This window comes from Zalophus californianus, chromosome 5, assembly GCF_009762305.2.
Source record: "Zalophus californianus isolate mZalCal1 chromosome 5, mZalCal1.pri.v2, whole genome shotgun sequence".
In the NCBI taxonomy this organism is placed as follows: Eukaryota; Metazoa; Chordata; class Mammalia; order Carnivora; family Otariidae; genus Zalophus; species Zalophus californianus.
The window spans coordinates 49937955-49958411 of record NC_045599.1 but is presented as its reverse complement, the minus strand read 5'-3'; the positions used below and the strand labels follow the sequence as shown (position 1 = coordinate 49958411).

Sequence of the window (20457 nt, the reverse complement as noted above, 5' to 3'; positions counted from 1 at the left end):
AATAAAACAGGAAAAAGTATTAGTACCTTTAATATACACTTCATAATGCTTTTAGTTTTATTTACAGTAATACCTAGCTTTTAACACTGTGAACAATTTAGTTATTAATGAACTAAGTCAAAAGTCCCAAATTTTAAGAGCAACTAAAATTTACTCCTGTTGAGTACTACAAAAAGGTTTTTTGTTTTTGAAAAAAAAAAAATAATAACTGCTATTAACAGCACAGTGCCTGCCACCTGGGATTTTCTTATTAATGATGGGCAGTACCAATAAATACACAATCTTATAAAATTCAGTTTAGCTTAATTTTATCATACTAGTATTGGACAGCTCAGTATTTTTTAACACCAATGGTCTGGTTTTAAATTTGCTTTTAAAATTAACCAGAGTTCATATTTTTGTATGTCAATAATATCCTTATAGTCTACTTCACTGATAGCTTTAGAGAAAAAACAAACTCAGTAGCTCATTGTCTCTGAATATTTTTTATAATATGCTAGGGAGCAAGATGCCCATACTTTTCATTTTAATTTAGTTCTAAACACACTTAGCTATATTTTTGAAAACTAAAGGGACTGTGATAAATAGCGCTATTGTTACTTTCAAAATAATATGTGGCTAGCAACACAGCTACGTATACTACATCATCATTTTGAAAAATAATCTGAAATCTACTTCATTATGATATGCCACAGGATACACATAAGTCTAAGGGCTTGTGATTTAACCTTAGAAACATTATTTGCAATAGAGCTATCATGTGCAGTTAGTTGCTGGTTCAAAGCACCGATTAGCATTTTTAGATTTGGTTTGATCTGATTTTATGAATTTATGTCATGAGTATTTTGCATTCCTTCCCCATTTTTGAGATGTGCTTTCGGAATGCACAGTAATCAACTTAGGTCATAGCTTGAAGTTTAAATTCAAGTCTGAATGTATAACTGTTTATTTAGTCTTTAAAAGAACAAGAACAAGTATGTTATGAATGAAAAAGCAAAATGCAACAAACTCAAAGGCTCTGAGTTTAAGAATAAGCAAAAAATATTACTGTTTAAGAATCTGGAAAGACAATCATTCCAGATGACAATAAAGATTATTTCTAAGTTAATAAAAGCCCCTGGTCTTCACTCTGTGGTTTCAGTCGGAACGAGTACCAGAAATGCATGGCTTAATAGCTATCACTCTTCTCTTCCCATTCCAGTGATAAATTACAAAACAACTGCTATGACTCTAACATAGAAACAAGAGGGCAGAGCAGGAAAGGTGAGGTCCAGCCACAGCAAAGTGAATCCAGGAGACCACTCTTGTCCTAGAACACAACAATGCAAAGCCAGCAGTGTATTAAAAAGGGGGTGGTAATGAGGACCCTTAGGAAAAGGCAAGGATCCAGAAGTAAGCAGAGTCAATATGGAAATAAAACTACAGGGAGGAGACAAAATAATGTTGTAAGAGGAGAAGTATCTTTTCAGAATGGAAGGGGGAGAAATAAATATTTATTTAGAGGCCATGCTAACACCTTAAGTTGTTATGAAGAGAAAAATCTTAAAATAGAGCCATACCAGAGTTGTTCTTTCTCCTTTTCTGCCATTCTTACCGCCTACCCTTAACTTTCATTAAGAGAATAAGCCTTCCTTCTTCATCATTAATGACTACGCTAAAACATGTATAAGAAAGGATTTGGGTTTTGCCTTTTCATTGGTACTTATTACAATTTCTCCAGCCTTACTCATATTCAGTGAATTTTGATTAAACTTACTTCCAGGTAGTGCTTCTCATTTGCCAATTCTCAATCACTAAACTAAAAATTATTCTTCCCCACTTCTGTGTACTATGTATAGCATAGCCTTAAAACCTTGAGTTATGGAGACTAGCTAACTTTATTAAGAGAAAACACCACAAAGCATAATAATTTTTAAAAAACCACTCAGTTATTTCAATTGCTCATCCCTATTTACATAAACAAGAATATACTACATCCTTAGCTTATAACTAAAGAAACTTAAGAGATAAATACTAAATCAACTTTGCAGGGAGTTTTAGAACTAAACTTTAGAACTATGGAAGAACTAGAAGGTAATCAAGATATCTGACCCACCATAAAAACTTATTTTCTAGAAATGTGAAAACATTAAAATGTATTTTTTTTTCTTCTTCTGTGTACTAAAAGTACTCGTCTACTGCAGGTACTCACTCGAAAAATGTGCCCACCAGAACCTCTTCCGTCTGCAACACTCAAGGCAAGGCTGCCTTGGCTGCCATGCAGATCCCTAGAGCTGCCATACTGAAAGTTGCTTACAGCAGTAAAATTGGAATTAAAGGACCTTGACAGCATGCTCTGAATAAAGAGGGGATAGATTTAACAGATATTAGTGTAGCATGCAAAATTCACAAGACATGTTATGTACAAAGACGTATTTATAAGTAACCCCAATACCACGCAGGAATATCATGCATCAAATTTTCAGTGCCATTGCAAGAGATTGGCACTATTTACCATATATTTACATGACAACATACACATATACACATAAAGTACATGTAAATCCAACCATTCACATGTTTAAACACTAAAGAAGAAAGTACAAACATACAGTGGCTTTTATAATGCTATCATTTCCTTTACTCCTAATACATCTCATTAGAAGTTCGTCAGAAAAGAGGAACTGATGCCATCCCTAGATGTATGTGTACATATGTAGTTATATATGGAACGCAAGCTAATTCCTGTATAAAGATAAATTTTACCAACAACCAGTTATTTCTAAATCAAAATGGATTTCTAGAGTCTGCTTCATTTTATAGAAATCAATTCTATATTATTATTAAATAAATGGAGAGTTTAAACATACATACATAGCACAAAATAAATCTGCAAAACACACCTAGCTCTTGGCCACTGTAATTTCTAAAAAAAATCACCTTCTACATTTAGAAACATGTATTACATTAAAAAAAAGTTAACATATACATGAAGTTTTAGGATATAACACTTAAAAGGCTTCCACTGCTCTACAGTTACCAGGAGAAAAAAGTTAGGCAATGTACTTGTAAAAAAAATTCTCCAATTCAAATAGACAGATAGTTAAGATTATATTTTAGGAGTTAGTAGTGGCATTTGCTGCTTAAACTTGAAGAACCACTGACGGAATGTTACACTGATGAATCTCTTATCACTAATCCCAGAGCTGCCTGAAAAATGTACCTCAATAAACACAATGCCTGATTTTTGTTGTTTCTGCTTATTAATTCCCAGAGCTGTTACATGCTTTTCTTTTATGTGGATGCTTCTTGTCATGTCCCTGAATATTGAGGGTCTTATGGTCAAACTGAGAGCAACCACATTTTGAGCATGGCTTGTTATCAAGAAATATAGAAATGTCATAACAAGCATTTCTGTATTATTCCTAGGGAATATATATGCCTTCTCCAAATTATGAAGTTGATCTCTAATACCAAGAAATCTTAATGTGTCATTCCAGAATGAAAGGGATCTATAAAATTACAATGTATACTTTTAGTTTTTTTGTGGATTCCAAAGTAATGACTAAAGAAAAAGCTAAACTTAACAGGCCATGCCTATACTTTCCCAGACCATTTCACAAACAATTGGGATTTGGCAGAGACAATTCAGAGGTTCCATGAACATTTGATTATAATGTAAAAATAAACTATACACACAATCACACATTGACAGAAACATAAACAACACACACTGATGTGTTACACATAGTTTTAACATGTTCTTAACTTGAGTGGTCCAAATGATCCTTTTTAATTATATGTAGATCCTGGAACAAAGCTTTTTCTGTCGTCTTTGAACATATATAAAGTTTTTGTAAATATGTCACTAAGAAGGCTAAAGCTCAGAACAGGTGCGGTTTTTAATTCAGGCCTGTGCATAGACATCTATATAAAACTGCACGCTGTCACAACACAACACATTTGTGCAGAGCTCAATTAAGGAATATGTCCTGGGCACCGCTGTTCATTACATGCTAACAGTTGTATTGTAGCAACTGAATGTGGATATTATCATGTTATGTTAATGATATTCTAGTTGAGTGCTTCTTACCAGAATTGTTAGTTTAATTAAATAAGCCTTGAAAAGCAAGAGGTGAGATCTATTTATATGTTTGGGTTCCAGGTACAGTTTGTTGCAGGTAGGGAAGGAGGGATTATTAATAGAAGGTTTAAAAACCAAATAAGCTGCAATAACTTACTATTTTTGTATTAATGCTAAGCAACTAAGCTGGGCAAAGTAGCAACTTTTGATTTGGGGACTTACCTCTAGAGGTGGGTAAGGCATTGTGAAATATTTTCAAATGTCTACCAGGCCTTAAGAATTATGTTTGGGGGAGGAAAAGAATGAATTGCAGAGGAGCAAACAGATTTTCCATCACCCTCCACCATTTTTAACCAATGCTTTCAAGTTTGTAGTCTAAGTCATGTTGCTCTGTGTCCTCACAAGGCTAATTTCTTAGTTTCACTGGCCTATTCCTCACCTCTCAATTACCACTGGGCATAACTGGGAAGCTACTGTCATGCACTCTTGAAGTAACTGAATGGCCAATTTCTAAATATATAAAGCAGAGAGGTACAATGAACAATGGGGTAGCTGCTACTTGCTTCCTATTTACTCAAGTCTAGGTACATCTCCATCAGACAGGAAAGTAATGGGAGAACAACCACCTGAGATGTCAACTACACAGAATATGATAACCAAACTCATCTCTTCATCCAAATCTGCTCTTCATTCTCTATGTTGGCATTCCCAACAACCAGTTACTCAAGGCACCACTCTAGCTTAATTCCTTTTCCTCAAAGACTTATTACAGGAATATTCCAATCACAAGTAAACTATTCTAGAGTCTGTTTCAAAACTGTCTCTTGAATTCTTGCCTTTGTCTCACTTCCATCAGTACATTTCTTTTATTTTCTGGACCACTAGAGACCCTCGTAACTCAATCAACTTAAATACAGCCTCTTCCTCCTCCTCCTCAAAAAAACCCAAAACAAAACAAAAAAAACCCCAAAAAACTATAGCCCTTCCTCGTTCTAGTTCCATAGTATCTCCAGGAGTTTATTTATAAAACAGTTATGGTACTCCTCTGCTTAAGAAATTTCCAAGTTCCTTAGAAAAAGCACACAAGCTCAAAGAGCCTCAACAATACGTATAGCTACAGCTGAGACAAAATGGATGAGAATGAGGTTGCCTAAGGCCATTAGATGCTCAGCTATTTAAAGGTGATAGTATTCAAAAGAGCTAACAATTATAGGCCGAGGTTCAATGTGAATTGATATATGGTACCAATCATATTTTAGGCATTCATTTTTGAAAAATCGGACCTAAGGAAATATTTTAAATGACTGAGGTTGTATACATTTAGCTGTTTTTAAAAATATATATTTAATGAACAAAGATAAGAAAATTCTTGGGTAAAACCCACTGAGAGACAGGAAGCTAAATCTTAAAGAACGTGCTTTATACACTTGAGCCACAGAACCGTGACACTAATTTATCAGTTGTACATGATAATTTTTAAAAATTTTAACTCCTTTCAAAAAACTGACCTTTACACATTAAGTTATAAACTGAACATGATCTTAAGTTGTTTTACCAATGATTTCCAAACTTCATTAGAGCCACAGACCTGAGTTCAGGTAGGTCAGAAATGCAGTTCAGAAAGGTCAAGAGTAAATGCCATGCCAGAAGCCATCTGTGTCAGTGACAGTGTTAGTTTTATAACATTGGGAAAAAAATCTTAGATAAAATATTTACATTTATGATATATTTTTTAAAGATTTTATTTATTTGAGAGAGAGAATGTGAGAGAGAGAGAGAGAGAGAGAGAGAGAGAGAGCGCACATGAGGGGGGGAGGGGCAGAGGGAGAAGCAGACTCCCTGCTGAGCAGGGAGCCCGATGCAGGACTCGATCCTGGGACTCCAGGATCATGACCTGAGCCGAAGGCAGTCGGTTAACCAACTGAGCCACCCAGGCGCCCTATGATATATTTCTTGTTATTCTGCTAATTATATAGTAAAACTGCTATTTTTGTAAACATACTTACATAACCAATAATTATTAGATGAGAGCAAGTCAGAAAATGCTAAACAGAGGTACACATTTATGCATGTATTACAGTATGTATGGCACAATCTAAAAAAGATATACACATAAACATATGAAACGAGCTTCAGCTCATTAGAAAACACTGGAGAGTAAGAGACAGAAAAGAAGCATATCCTACAATCTCAGTTATTCTGAGTCTGGCTAAGTCTAAACTTGAACTCTGTTTTACATACCAAGAAAAAACTCCTCAAATTTAAGTATATATTCAGTAATTCAGAGTATCTTGTTTCACCTTAAGAAACAAAGAATACCAAATATTCTTAAGAAAAATAAATTCACAGGCAGGAAAATGAAAAATTCATATTTAATTACCTTTTCTAACTTTTTGGCCTCGATGTGTCGTAGTACTTGTTCTCGCCAATCATGAGGAACTTTACTTTTTCCTGGAGGATCTAATAAAGAATGCTCAGAACCAACCCTTGCATTTGGTCTCTTTGAAGGACTAGTCCGTGAATAATTAAAATCACTAACAGACATAGTTCTCTCTGGTATTTCACTAATGGAGGGTCGAGCACTCTGAGGCCTTGATGCATTTGGACCATCGATGCTATATGTTCGTGCAGAAAGAGGTCTCTGTGATCCCGACATCAATGGAGTTCTTCCCACTGAATGTAACTCTCTGTACGATAGATAATCTCCTTCAGGAATCTGGGCCCGCCTCGTGGGACCTGATTCACCAAGATTTACCGAAGCTGTAGAGGACACACTACTTTGTCGCTGAATCGTAGTTCGAGTTGCTCCAGGAATGAGTCGGTCATTTGGTGAGATGGCCCACATTTCCCCATGTCTTCCTGGGCCAGGTCTCTGATGTAAATGGTATCCAGTATTAGCTCGAACATTGTTATGGTTAGAGAAATTCATATTGGCAGAATGTTTCGCATAACTGTGACTTTCTGTGCTCTCGGATCTAGGAAGCCGCTGAGGAGGAAAACTGACATGATCTATTTGGGGATTCTGTTTGGTATGCCACAGAGTGTCCTTGACAGCAGCACTGCTACTGTACTGGATGTTATATTGTGGAGGACCATATATCTGAGGCGTAGATTGTGGGCCACTTACTGTAGGGCCTCTTATTATATTTGGCTCTTCAGGATTATGATTTGAATCAAACTTGAAAATTGCCTTTGTACCTGATATTAAATCAGAAGATGAAGAAGAACCAGTAAATACTTGCAATGGTTGATCATACAAAAGTGTAGCAGACTTGCTCCTGACAATATTTTTTCCATCAACAGTAGATGTTACTTTAATTGTTGCACTTGGCTGCTGGGGTCCATTATCACTAAGAATGTCATAGATTTTTAACCCTCCAGTCTCCATATTAGTTATACTATGAGATTTCACAACAGATCCAATTGGCCCACTTCTCTGAGGAGAGAGATCTTCAGTGCTTTTGGAAATACCCATATCAACAGAAGAATCAGTGTCATGTGGTTCAGTCCTCCTAGGAGACTGTGGAGTTTCCTCAGAATGTCCATTTACCTTATTTACACATTCTAGATTAGGATACTTATTTCCATTTTCCAAGGGCTCAGCTTCTCCTTTAGCATTAATGCTTAAAAAGTCCATTCCAAGCACTATATCCTGTGTCTTTGATCTTTCCACTATCTCTGGTTGAAATGTATCATTAGTTACAAGTTTATTAAGATTCATATTGATATGGTCTAATTTGTGAGATTCATCAGATGTGGCTGTTGAGTCAACACCTTTCTCAATAAGAACCAATTGCTCTTCAATATTCAAATCATATTCAGGTAAGTTAAAATCTTTTTTATCATGAACCTGGAATTTTTCTTCCGTTGAATGATTTAAAATATCTCCATTTTGTAAAAGGCTGTTAAAATTTTCATCTTCTTGCCTAAAACAAAGATAATTTTATCATAAACATCATAAAGTTCAGTTTCTTAGTAATAAGAAACATTAATAACTAACTGGTTAATGTGTAGGTACACAAAGTTAAAAAAGCTGATGGGAGTCAAAGATGAAAGTCATTTACTAGCAAGGAGTAATATTAAAATATTACTGTAATAAATATTTATATTAAATGAAGGCAAGTAAAACATTAAAATTCATAGATAATCAAGGTTAATTTTCATCAATATCACCAATCACTTTGTCAGAATATAGTTTAACAGAGGTAAATAGTGAAGAAAAATGGACTTTTTTAAGCACCTTTTCATGAATGTGCTAGAAGATGAAATGACTGAAAGATGGACGGACACATGGAAAGCCAGTAACTTAAATAGTTGAGCAAAGAGCACAGAACATTTTCACAAATAATTATGAAACCTTACATTATTAAAGTCAGTCATATTAACTAAGTAGTTATTATTAGATTCCCAAATATATAAGTAAGGAAATTGTAAAAAGCTAAGAATTAAACAATTACTCAAAGGTCTACAAAAAATGTAAAGAAAGTAGGTATACTAAAAAAAAAACGAACTCAACAAAAAGTAAATTTTATTGTATGGTGATTTAAAAAATAAAATAAACAATGCAGCACTGAAAAAAATCTGAAGATCAAAAGCAAAACTAAACTCTTCTAAGTTATTCCATTGTATTTGGCAAATATTTATAAATGTGCTATTTCAAAAATACAGAAAACATTTTACTTCTGCTTGGTGGAAATAAATAAACCTATTTGTATTTCACACAAATATGAAAACATATTTGTGCCCTCTCGTATAAATATTCAAGTATGTTTAACAAATATTCCTTAGTATTGATCTTCCCATTAGGTAACAGACTACATTCATTATTAGAAATACAACAAAGCGGGGCACCTGGGTGGCTCAGTCGGTTAAGCGGCTGCCTTTGGCTCAGGTCATGATCCCAGGGTCCTGGGATCGAGCCCCGCATTGGGCTCCCTGCTCAACAGGGAGTCTGCTTCTCCCTCTCCCTCTGCCTACTGCTCTGCCTACTTGTATTCTCTATCTTTGTCAAATAAATAAATAAAATCTTCAAAAAAAAAAAAATACAACAAAGGTGTGGAATATCCCTTTGATAGCCTTTATTTCATTACACAAAAAACATGATTTATAAAATACTACTCAACAAAATATCGGTACATTTTATTATTCACGAAATTAATCATTATCTTAACATCTAAGAGGTTATAAAAATTATTATATTACCACACTAGGTCTTAGCCTCAATTTCAAAGAACAGATATAATTAATCATACTTACAAGTACATAATAGCTAAACTCATTTTGTGACATAAAATTCATCTTCCTTTTACAACAATATAAATCAATAGAAACAAAATTTGACTTAGCTGTGCCTGGATTTTAAGAACCATTTTACTCTAAAAAGTAGTCAATAATCGCCATACAGTAAGCTTTGGGTTCAGTAGTAACCCAAATCTTTCTAATAAGCACCTAGCTGATACAGTAACATAAAGGTAAAACAATACATCTTATTTTCATAGCCAAGTATTTTGAAAGCCCAAATAACAGTTGTTTTAAGTTATTTTAAACTTCAGCTAATTTTAGCCTGTAGGAATTAAGTCTTGTTTAGAGAGTCTGACCTACAAATTTAAGTCTAATTCAAAGATACAGAAGTAGTTAAAGGTACTGAATGCCCTTTAATGGCACCCTCCAAACACGAGTATCTAAAAAACACCCATTTCAATTTGAATTACTCCAAACAAGCTGTTTATGTTGCAATATCTAAAAATACTGTTATAATGTCCAACTTTTTAATGAAGAGAATTAGAATACTTTGAATCCTTTCTTTCCTAATTTTTTTAAAGTTTATCTTTTAGTAATCTCTAACCCCATGTGAGGCTCAAACCCATGACCTTGAAATCAAGAGTCACATGCTCTTCCAATTGAGCCACCCAGATGCTCCTTTTCTTCCCCACTTAAAAAACTAATATAATGGAAATGTAGCAAACCTAAATAAGTAGTAATAAAATGGGGAAGAAATCACATACTACCTGAACTACTTCTATATTAATTTGTGAAATCAGCTTTGTTTTAGTCAGACATATTTATTTGCCTTATTATCTCTATTGTACAAATAAATTATTCTGTTAAAATGTTCACAAACCTGATTTGGGAATTAATACCAATATGAGTTTGTTTCACTGGAGAGCAGAGTGAGGTATCTTGACTACTATCAGTATTAAGAGAAACTGAATCAGACATCCGAGATGGAGAAGAACAGTTGCTATTATTCTGATTGCTATTGTGTATAACTTCATCTGATAAAGAATCTGTATCCTTTGTATCATCTGAAACAAAAAAAACTTAAGCCGTTGAGAAAGTCACTAAAGATTTGCGTTTAATACCTTGCAGTGATGACAAATGACATTTATGTTGTCCAGGTTCACTATATAAAGAATTCTATGGATTAGAAGATAAACAAAGGCACTTCTGAAAATGCAGTCCTAATACACACAAAGATTAAGTAATTTAAAACTTGTGATACCTTTAAGTTTTTTGACAAATATGATCTATGTTAAGATTATCTAGAATTTGATTTAGTTTTAACTACTGACAAGATTGTATTATACAGTGTTTTTCTAAGGCCATCAATTAGTTTTAGTGAATATGGCTCTTCCACTCATTCACAATATCTTTTTCAGTAGGCTCTACACCCAATGTGGGGCTTGAACTCACAACAAAAAGATCAAGAGTCACATGCTCTAACAATTGGGTCAGCCATGTGCCCCCTCATTCATGACTTTAAAAAGTCATAATAATGAAGAATAAACAGTACAGTTCACAGCCTAGATTTGTAAATTTATCTGGGGAAGAAATTATTTCATACAAGTATGGAGTTGTTTTCATCTATTCTGAAAATAAAAATGAGCAATACTGTCAATCAAAAAAAAACAAATCAAGAAGTTTCAGAAGGTGAGCTCTCTTTTGCTATTTTTAAACCATTTCAAAGAACTGCATATGAAAAATGATCAGTAGGGGTGCCTGGGTGGCTTAATCGTTAAGCGTCTGCCTTAGGCTCAGGTCATGATCCCAGGGTCCTGGGATAGAGCCCTGCATTGGGCTCCCTGCTCTGTGGGAAGCCTGCTTCTCTCTCTCCCAATCCCCCTGCTTGTGTTTCCTCTCTCGCTGTGTCTCTGTCAAATAAACAAATAAAATCTTTAAAAAAAGAAAAAGAAAAGAAAAATGATCAATATAGGAGATGGCTTTTGTTTTTTATATAAACAGAGAGACAATATTCATATTCCATTATAGGCGGTACTATTAAAAAGTATTATTTTTTAAAAAAGTAATGATAAAACAATAACTTAGGGCACCTGGCTAGCTAAGTCGGTGGGGCATGTAACTCTTGATCTCAGGGTCATGAGTTCAAGCCCCAAGCTGGGCAAAGAGCTTACTTAAAAACAAAATGAAAAAAGATAATAACTTAATATCTTTACAACCCTCAAGACTGTATTTAGTGCAATTCTATCCAAATCATAGATATAGAAACAGTCACAGGAGATTATATGAATTAAAGATATTTTTTTCTGTTCCAAATATCTTAGGAGCACAGTTCAAGTAGTCTAGATTGTTGACAATAATAGTACATGGGGCTTTCTATATTCAACTTTAAGGTATTTGGGTGCTGGAGTCTTAATTTTTAAAATACTGTTAAGAAAGATGGTAGGTTAAGTTCTTTCCTAGATATTATTCCTCTTCTTCCACCTCCTTGTGACAGATAGTGACATGTAAAATATTTAGTATGGTAAGCAGCAACTAGTAAGTACACAAATATCACTACCACTATTATTATGAAATTCAAATTATCTAAGAGCCACCTTGACATTAAGTTTCATTAATGCCATAAAGGCAAAGACTGGATGAATATTTGGTAGAGATAATATAGACATGTTCAAGCACTAGGGGGGAGGAGTGAAGGAAGGATGAAAGGAAAGGATAGATATCCCTTCAAGTTCCGTTTCATTTCTAAGAAGAGTCTGAGATTCTAGTACATGAAAAAAAAAATGGCTGGGGTGTGAGGATGGTTTAAAAAGAGTTCCAGAACAGATAAAATAACAAGCTAGATCTGAGTACACTGAATAATCTAGCACATCTGATACTCACAAATTCCTTCATTAGCCTCAATGTATGTCAAGGTAGGTTAAGTTCATATGCATAAAATTAAGTAGCTCAAGGATTACCCAGCAAAAAAGCAGCAGAAACAGAATCACAATGCAAGCTTGTCTGCCTACAAAGCCCACACCCTTATACATAACCTTGCATGAGGGAAGAGAAAATACATAATAAGATTCTTCTTTAAAAACAAGAGGGTTAAGGAATAGACCTTTTAGAAAGGCATATTTTAAAAATTGTTTTTTGAAAAAGTGTTTTAAACAACATAATCACATTTAATGAAATTTATTTCAAAAAAATTTATGAATTTGATAAATTCAGCCCATTTCTATTCCTAGTGCTTTCAACATCTAACCTTTTTTGTTATTACTAAGAGCTACCACTTTTGGCTGGTTAATAGAGCTTTCAATTAATGGTGGTCGCATCTCTGCCATTTTCATCTCTTCATCAGAAGAAAGTTCTTCAGATTCCTAATTTAAAGAAAAAAGAAAGTATTTAAATAAATTTTGGTTTCTTTAAATGAATAGATATTAAGTCATAAGAACTTCAAAGAGAAAGAATATTTAGAACATGGATGTAAAACATTTTTATGGTAATAGTAACTAAAACTACTATGTGATTTAAGTTTTTCAAGATAGGGCAATAAAACTATGGCAATTACTAACAATATGTCAAAGTGGCTATGGGATAATATTCCATGGTGGGCCTTAATCCAAGTGTATTAATGATTAATATGTGCCTGGTACTATGCCAAGTGCTAGAGAAACAAAAATGAATAAAACACAATCTCTGTCTTTGAAAAACTCAGTTTAGAAGTGTTCCAACCAAAAATCTCTTCCTAATTCTCATATTTATTCCCTCCAAGATTATCAAGTTGCAAGGAGTCAGGACTGAGGTGTTCTTCCATTAAAATGAGTTAATGGCAATTTTTAACCAATTTGAAGACAGAATTTTTTATTATTCTTCATCAATTTTTCTCTAATATTTGACAAAAGTCCCAGATTATCTGCCATTGAGTGCTATTAAGTGAAAGGGGGTAGTGAACAAAAGGACCTGGTAGCAAACAACTATTTATAGAAATATTTTAATACTGCAAATATTGTATAAAAAAAACAGAACTTTTGCAGGTTAAATTATTATTCCTAATGATGAAAATAAGTAAATAATATGATGAAAATAAAAAGTCTTAAACATTGTTCTGTTAGAAGTACTGACTTCCAGTAACTCCTAAGCGACATAATAAAGATATGGACCAGGGGCAGAAAACTATTTCAGTAAGAAGGGCCTTCAGTCTGTTTCAACTACCCAACTCAGCCATTGTGGCACACAAGTAGCCACAGACAACATGTGAACAAACACCTGTGGCTGTGTACCAGGAAAATTGAATTTCATCTAATTGTTCACATGTCATGAAATAGTCTTCTTCCTTTGATTTGTATTCAATACTTAATAATGTAAAAGCTGTTCTTAGCTTGCAAGTCATACAATGACAGGCAGTGAGCCAGATACGGGCCACAGGCCACAGTTAGCCAAACCCTGTTCAGGACTGTACTACAATGGAAAGACACTTCTAATTAGAATAGGAAGAGAAAGTAAAGAGGGAAGGAAGAGAAGTGAGGGGTGAGATAAGAGAGGAATGACATTCTGCACAGATGAAAGCATGGAAATAAGAGAAGGTATGCAAAGCATGTCAACTCCATGGAGCTGGAGCTCAGAGAACTGTCAGGAGACAGAAAAGTAAGACTGGATTGAAGAGGGAAAGGTTATGCTCTGAGTATGGACTCGAGTATGCGTTGGTCACTATTGGAAGTTGCCAAGCCAGGAGCTCACATCAGATTATCTTTCAAAATGGTAACTCTGATATTAAGAATGTACGGGAAGAGAAAGAGACCAGCAGAAAGGGATCTGGCTATCCTAACAGTCCTAAAGAAAAAAAGAATCTGACAGAAATTTTGGAATGAACAGGACCTAATGACAGAATGGATGCGCAAAGAATGAGAGAACAGGAGAAGGAAGGGCAAATGTTCTGTCTTAATTTTGATACGTGCAGGACTTTCAAGTGCTGAGCAGACTTCCTCCTATACTACACCTGGCATCAGGGAGCTACGGGCTCCTACATTTCCTCCCACCTTTCTGTCTCCTGTGCTCAAGTCAACTAATGTTCCTACAGTTAGCTCTTATTTTGTCCTTCCTGTTTCCCTTTGGATTGCATTTTCTTCAAGTTTAATGTAGGTAATTCTTCGATTTATAATCTAGCTTTCATTTCTCTTCTGAGCTAAAGATACACATTTCCAATGACCTATTATGTCTAACAGATGGTCCTGTTAAGTGTTCAAATTCCACATATTCAAAAACAAACTAGTCCTTCAAAGGCTGCTTGTTCTCTTAATGCCCAAGTTCAGTTAATGGCATCATCATCCTATTCAAGCACAGTTATGTGACTATTCCCTCTTCTCCACTCCTTATAGTCAGGGATATTTACATATTAAATCTCTTATATTCTTAAAACAAAGTTCCAGTACACATTTTCTAGTATTATTATTCAAAAAGCCCTCAAATTCAGGAAAATTCAGTAGCTGTTGCCAGATAATCCCAATACGTAGCTCTATCACAAGTACTGCTCTGCTAAAAGGCCTTCAGTGGCTCCTTAAAGACTACAGAACACTAAATCCAAACTTTTTAGCATTGCTTTCTGGAAGCGTCACCATCAGGAGCCAAACTACTCTATTAATTCTGTTTCATTCTACCACCCCTGATACACTCAGGGAGATGGAACATGTTCTTTTCTACATTTCTCAAGCACCACTCTTTTGCTATCATTATTCCTTCCATATTTTATTCAGTTCTCCTATTTTTCATATTTCTGCTTGATGAAATATTCCAGTGTACAAATTAAACAGCTCCTTCACCCTAAAGCATCCTTGGTTGTTCTTAGTCAGAAAGTATCTCTTTTCTAAATTTATGTAGCACTTAATATTTTTATCACTTAGTACTTTTCTTATACACTCAGCACTGTCTAACCTTGATTATACCTATATACCTATATCTATTCTGCCACCATAGCTCCAAACACAGTGCCTTACACAAAGAAATCATACAAAATAGAGTATTAAGTATTAAGTTCACTCAGACAAACCTAATAACCTTTTCACAGACTATGTTATGTTAGGTCCAAAGTATATATCAAGTGTACTGAATGATGTGATCCACTTAAAGTACATTCACAAGCCACGAGGTTTCTTGCCATTTGCAACAACATGGATGGCTCTAGAGAGTATAATGCTAAGTGAAAAAAGTCAGTCAGAAAAAGACCCTTTGATTTCACTCATATGTGGAATTCAAGAAATAAAAAAAAATGAACAAAGAAAGAGACAAACTAAGAATCAGACTTTGAACTACAGAGAACAAACTGACGGTTACCAGAGGGGAGGATGGTGGGAGGAGGGCGGGAGGATGGGTAAAATAGATGATGGGATTAAGAGTGCTCCTGGTGAGCACTGAGTAATGTACAGAACTGCTGAATCCCTATGTTGTACACCTGAAACTAATATAACACTGTATGCTAACTATACTGAAAATAAAAAAAAAAGGGTCAGACATTCAAGAAAAAAAATACTTCACAATCAATGATAAATGCTTAAATAAGTGAAATAATTTAAATATACCTATGGCAACCTTTTCATTGTTAAACAATTGAGATGCTGTATTTTAAAGAATTAGAATAGAACCACCACAATCTAATTTACATAGTAAACATTTGAGTATAATACAGGTATAAGTTTAAAGTGATAAATGAGTGATACTATAGCAAATACCTTGAAATTTCTCAAATGAGTTAGCGTACTTTCTGCTTTTGATATTAGCTTTTTATCTTTAGTTAGCAACAATGAAGTACTAAATTCTTAAAAGTTGTTAGAACTGTTCCAGAGAATAATCACAAAGCAGTACCTCAAAAACATCGTCATGATTAACAATATGCTTCAAGTTCTCAGAGGCTTTCATATTTGTAGTCACTGGTAGACTCCCAGGACTAATCTCAGCTTCAGATTCACTGGTCTTCTGTGAAGAGTTTCCTATCACATACTTTTCTCTTTCATCACCTTTGAATCTTACTGGAGTGGTACTTTCTGAAGTCTATGTAAAAGAAAAGAAAAAAATCATATTCCTTAAAGCTCTGTATCTATTTTTGTACTATAGTTCAGATTAGAATTTAAAAGTAGGGGTGCCTGATTGGCTCAGTAGGAAGAGTGTGTGACTCTTGACCTCAGGATTATGAGTTCAAGCCCACATTGGGTGTAGAAATATCTATTAAGCCATATATGCTCACTTGGGGAGCAGGAGGCCCCCATATATAAAGTATATATATTATATATATATTTAGGCCATATATGCTCATTTGGGGAGGAGGCCCCCAAAGGTTCATGAACCACATTAAGCTTTATAATTTAGCTGAGGTTACATTTCACCTCTTAAGCTGCAAAGCTGGCATTCATGAGTGAGTCACTTAGCTCAGCATGCTCGAACTGTTTTCTGCTGATTGTGGAATGTATAGTAACTCTAGTGACATGAGAAAACTTCTGTTTCTGTAATATAATAGGGAGAAAAAAAGTCCATTAAAGGAACACACACTTTAAGGATCTATGTGGGTTTCTGAAACATCCCAAGGAAATAGTCTGTCATAGCAATTACATTTAAAATTAGAATTGGGTAGAGTGGATCAATGTTATCATGAGAAAAAAAGTATTTCCGTAATAGTGAATTTTCTGACATTCCTTATCTTATTCTTGGTTCAGGCAAGCTTTTTTAAAACCTATGTTGATGCTATCCTGCCAACATGGAAAGTCTGTAACCATACTGAAGTGTAATAATAGCAATTAGAGAGTTTGCTGATTATTACAGCTTTTACTTCAGGTGGCTGAGAACAACACCCTAAATTTGGAAGGACATTATCATGTATACAAAAAGGACCGTTATATCAATTATTATTTTAAAGTTTTTTAAAAAGCTTGAAATAAGTTTTGGTGAATTCTTTTAGATTGAGTTTTCTAACCTTCACACCTACATCATTATTTACAACTTGCTGATCTTCATGTGGTTTCAGATCTTTTCCAGAATCTTCACAAGTCTCTTCATCTTTTAATCTATGTACAATGGTTTGAACAGTTTTGACCATATTCTTAAGCTCATCTGGGTATGGTGTTGGATATCTCTTTAAATTTCCCTCCTAGAGAAATAAAATAAGTAAAATTTGAAATATGAATAAATATTGCTAACATCAACCTCAAAATTCAATCTATAATCCATCTTAATTGCATTGTTATCTGGCTCCTGGGGATAACTTTAAACACAGATGAAAGGCCACTGAAAGCATTTTAGACATAAGAAAAGTATGGTTTTATCAATAATGAAAGACTTCACAGTTACAGATTTAACTAATGTTTTGAATGCTTTTTTTTTTTAGCAGACTTGTATGTATTCCATTTTAAGATTTATGGTATGGATTTTACCAATACTATCACTTGGCTTCCAAACAGTTGTTTTCCAGCTAGATATTTACTCAGACACATATAAAATTCCTACATTTATATACTGTCTTATGTGCCAGGAACCAAATACTTCCAAAGTCAGTCTAATTGTCATTTTCTGGGATTTCTGAATCCCAGAGTTTTATATAAGGTTTATATATATCGTTTATATATATATATTTATATATATCGTTTATATATATATATATATATATATATATATATATATATAGTTTATATAAGGGAAAAATAATTATATCCACGAGTAATTTGGAAATGAATTATTACTACTTCTGTCACAGCAACAGTTTCATAACATGTTCATAACAAGAGTTCTTGATCCCTAGAATCTAAATAATAAGTCATTAAAGAAAGGGAAGAGGAAAAACAATTGTGTTTTTCTCTTATTTTTATATTATGAAATTTGGCTTATAATCACATAGTTTTATACTGTTCTCAAATTCTTTCACATGACATATGTATAGGATCAATAAAACTTAAAGTGCCTTGAGGGCAAGGAATGAAACCAATATTTCTCTGTATCTTCCAAAATGGCACAGTAAGGTAAACAGCAGCAAATAAGTATCAGTGGACCTGTTTCAAACCTGAAGGAAGAACAGGACTCACCCTGGGAGGTGCCTCCCTTTCATCTTTGTCTTCATCACAATCAAATGCTACTTGAGCCCGCTGTTTCCTCTGTTCCTCCCACAGTGAAGGATTAAAACTTTCATTATCTGATATGAACATAACTAGAGAAAAATAAACAAAAAACAAAAAATCTGTATTTTACTGTAATTATGAAAAACCATTACTTTCTCATAATTTTGAGTTACAAACATTAAGATAAGTCAATGCCAGCAGCATTAAATGCTACATTAACAACTAGGCTGTAATTCCAATATTTCTTTACAATATTTATCACGTATCTTTTCTTCTCTAAAGCTAATTTGTCTTGTTACCAGAGGGGCTCCTGAAAAGAATCTAACAATCGCAACTCTAAGAGATACGTGATTTTGTGCAGTTCCCCACAAAAAGCAGCATGGTAATAGTGCTACCTTCAGCAGCACGTATACAACATGGTAATATCTAAATTATTTCATGCAAGTTTTTTCATTCAGAATAATCTTCTCAACTCCAGTATTGTTCATTATGTATGGGGAATGAGGAGATAAAGACAAAGTGAGTTACTTGGTTAAAAAAGATTACTCCGATGCCTTGTAATTACATCTTTGCATTATACATTATACTTCATACATAACTTTACTAAGTAAATAAAGTGCTTGCAAGATATTTTCTGTATCAAAATGTAAGGAAAACTGAAAACCTAATATAAATGCAACACTACATATCCTGCTATGCAATATAATATTGAAGGTAAAGATTCAACAACTGTACATTTTTTCACTTATTAGGCAAGTAAAAAAATCTAAGGCTTAAAGATTAATCCATTTGACTATTATGTATTACCATACTGAAGTTCGTGCAATACAAGATACAGTCACAACTGTTTTCTGCCCTGTAAAGAAACTGACTACACCCGCTCAAAACAAAAGGGAGTAAAAGCACCCAAAATCAGTTAACAGAAAAAATGAAATTCCTGGAATACCTACATGTGGTCAATGTGAATACTTAGGCAAAAGTAGCATAATTATCATTAATTTTTAGTCCTTATTGTGGGCTTCTTACCCTTCTTTAATATCATATCCAAACAAAGAATGTCACAAAACCAAATATGAACGGAGAATTGAGTTTTTGTCTTTAGCTTTTCCTTGTTTTCAATATGTGGCTCAAGAATTTTTTTTAAAATAACTTTGTGGCATTAATAGTTAATGAATTAGAAAGTTTGTTTCTGTTTGTGGAAAGTGGCTCAAATTCCTAGAAATCCCTTTTGACTTTTGTGGTATACTTGGAAAGGCAAGCAGAGCCAAGCAGTTTGCAACAAAGCCTATTTCCACGATTCAGAAAATTCCCCTCCCATCTTAAGCAGTAATTTCAATCACCAGCCTAGTTGAGAAATCTCTTGAGTTTTTACATCATGCCAAAGCAATCTTACACCAGAATTTTTTCAGAACCCCAAGGGAAGTAACTTTTACCATGCCTCTAATTCTTGTCAACTTCTGATCGCCTACACTTTCTACCCTTTAGTATAAATTTCACATCTTTTGAGATTCAGGGCATCAAGTACTACTACTACTTTCTCTTCATTTTAGATGCCACCAGACCTGATCACCCTGGCATATTCACTGGAGACTCTAGCATTTGCCTAACAGCCCTTCTCTCCACCTAAAACCTGCCAGTATTTAGAATGATAACTGTGTGATTACCCCCCTCTACAACAATTTCACAGGTCTCAGTGTTCTCAATTTCAGTGTTCATCTGTACTTCACCAATGCGATTCATAACCATGGTCACAACTCAAAACGTAAGATTCTGTAAAACTTTCCTCCTCCTTGATCACTACACTCATCCTTTCAAACCATTCACTTCCTTATTATTATTGCTAGTACACTTTGAGTTCCTTACTCTCATTTCTTATTCTTCCTGTAAAACCACTCTAGGTTTTACTTTCTTTTCTATTCAGCTTAGGTTTAATGATATATTATTTTAACCACTCTCACATTTCTTGCCCCTTTTCCTCAGGTTATACCCATCCAACAAAACCCATAACATGCTACTTCAATCACCTACCTTCTTTGCTCTGGACTGCTAACTTCTATCAGAGAAAAGTGACATCACCTT

The 20457-nt window shown here is 34.3% G+C and overlaps 1 protein-coding gene across 1 annotated transcript in view; it reads right to left on the bottom strand.

The window, feature by feature from the left end:
• The window catches only part of ERBIN (erbb2 interacting protein), an 83782-nt gene that overhangs the window by 7781 nt on the left and 55544 nt on the right, over positions 1-20457 (bottom strand). The window contains 7 exon segments of the mRNA XM_027606744.2: positions 2192-2335; positions 6444-7989; positions 10185-10368; positions 12549-12663; positions 16142-16327; positions 17244-17417; positions 18346-18467. Coding sequence (XP_027462545.2) covers positions 2192-2335; positions 6444-7989; positions 10185-10368; positions 12549-12663; positions 16142-16327; positions 17244-17417; positions 18346-18467 — 2471 coding nt within the window.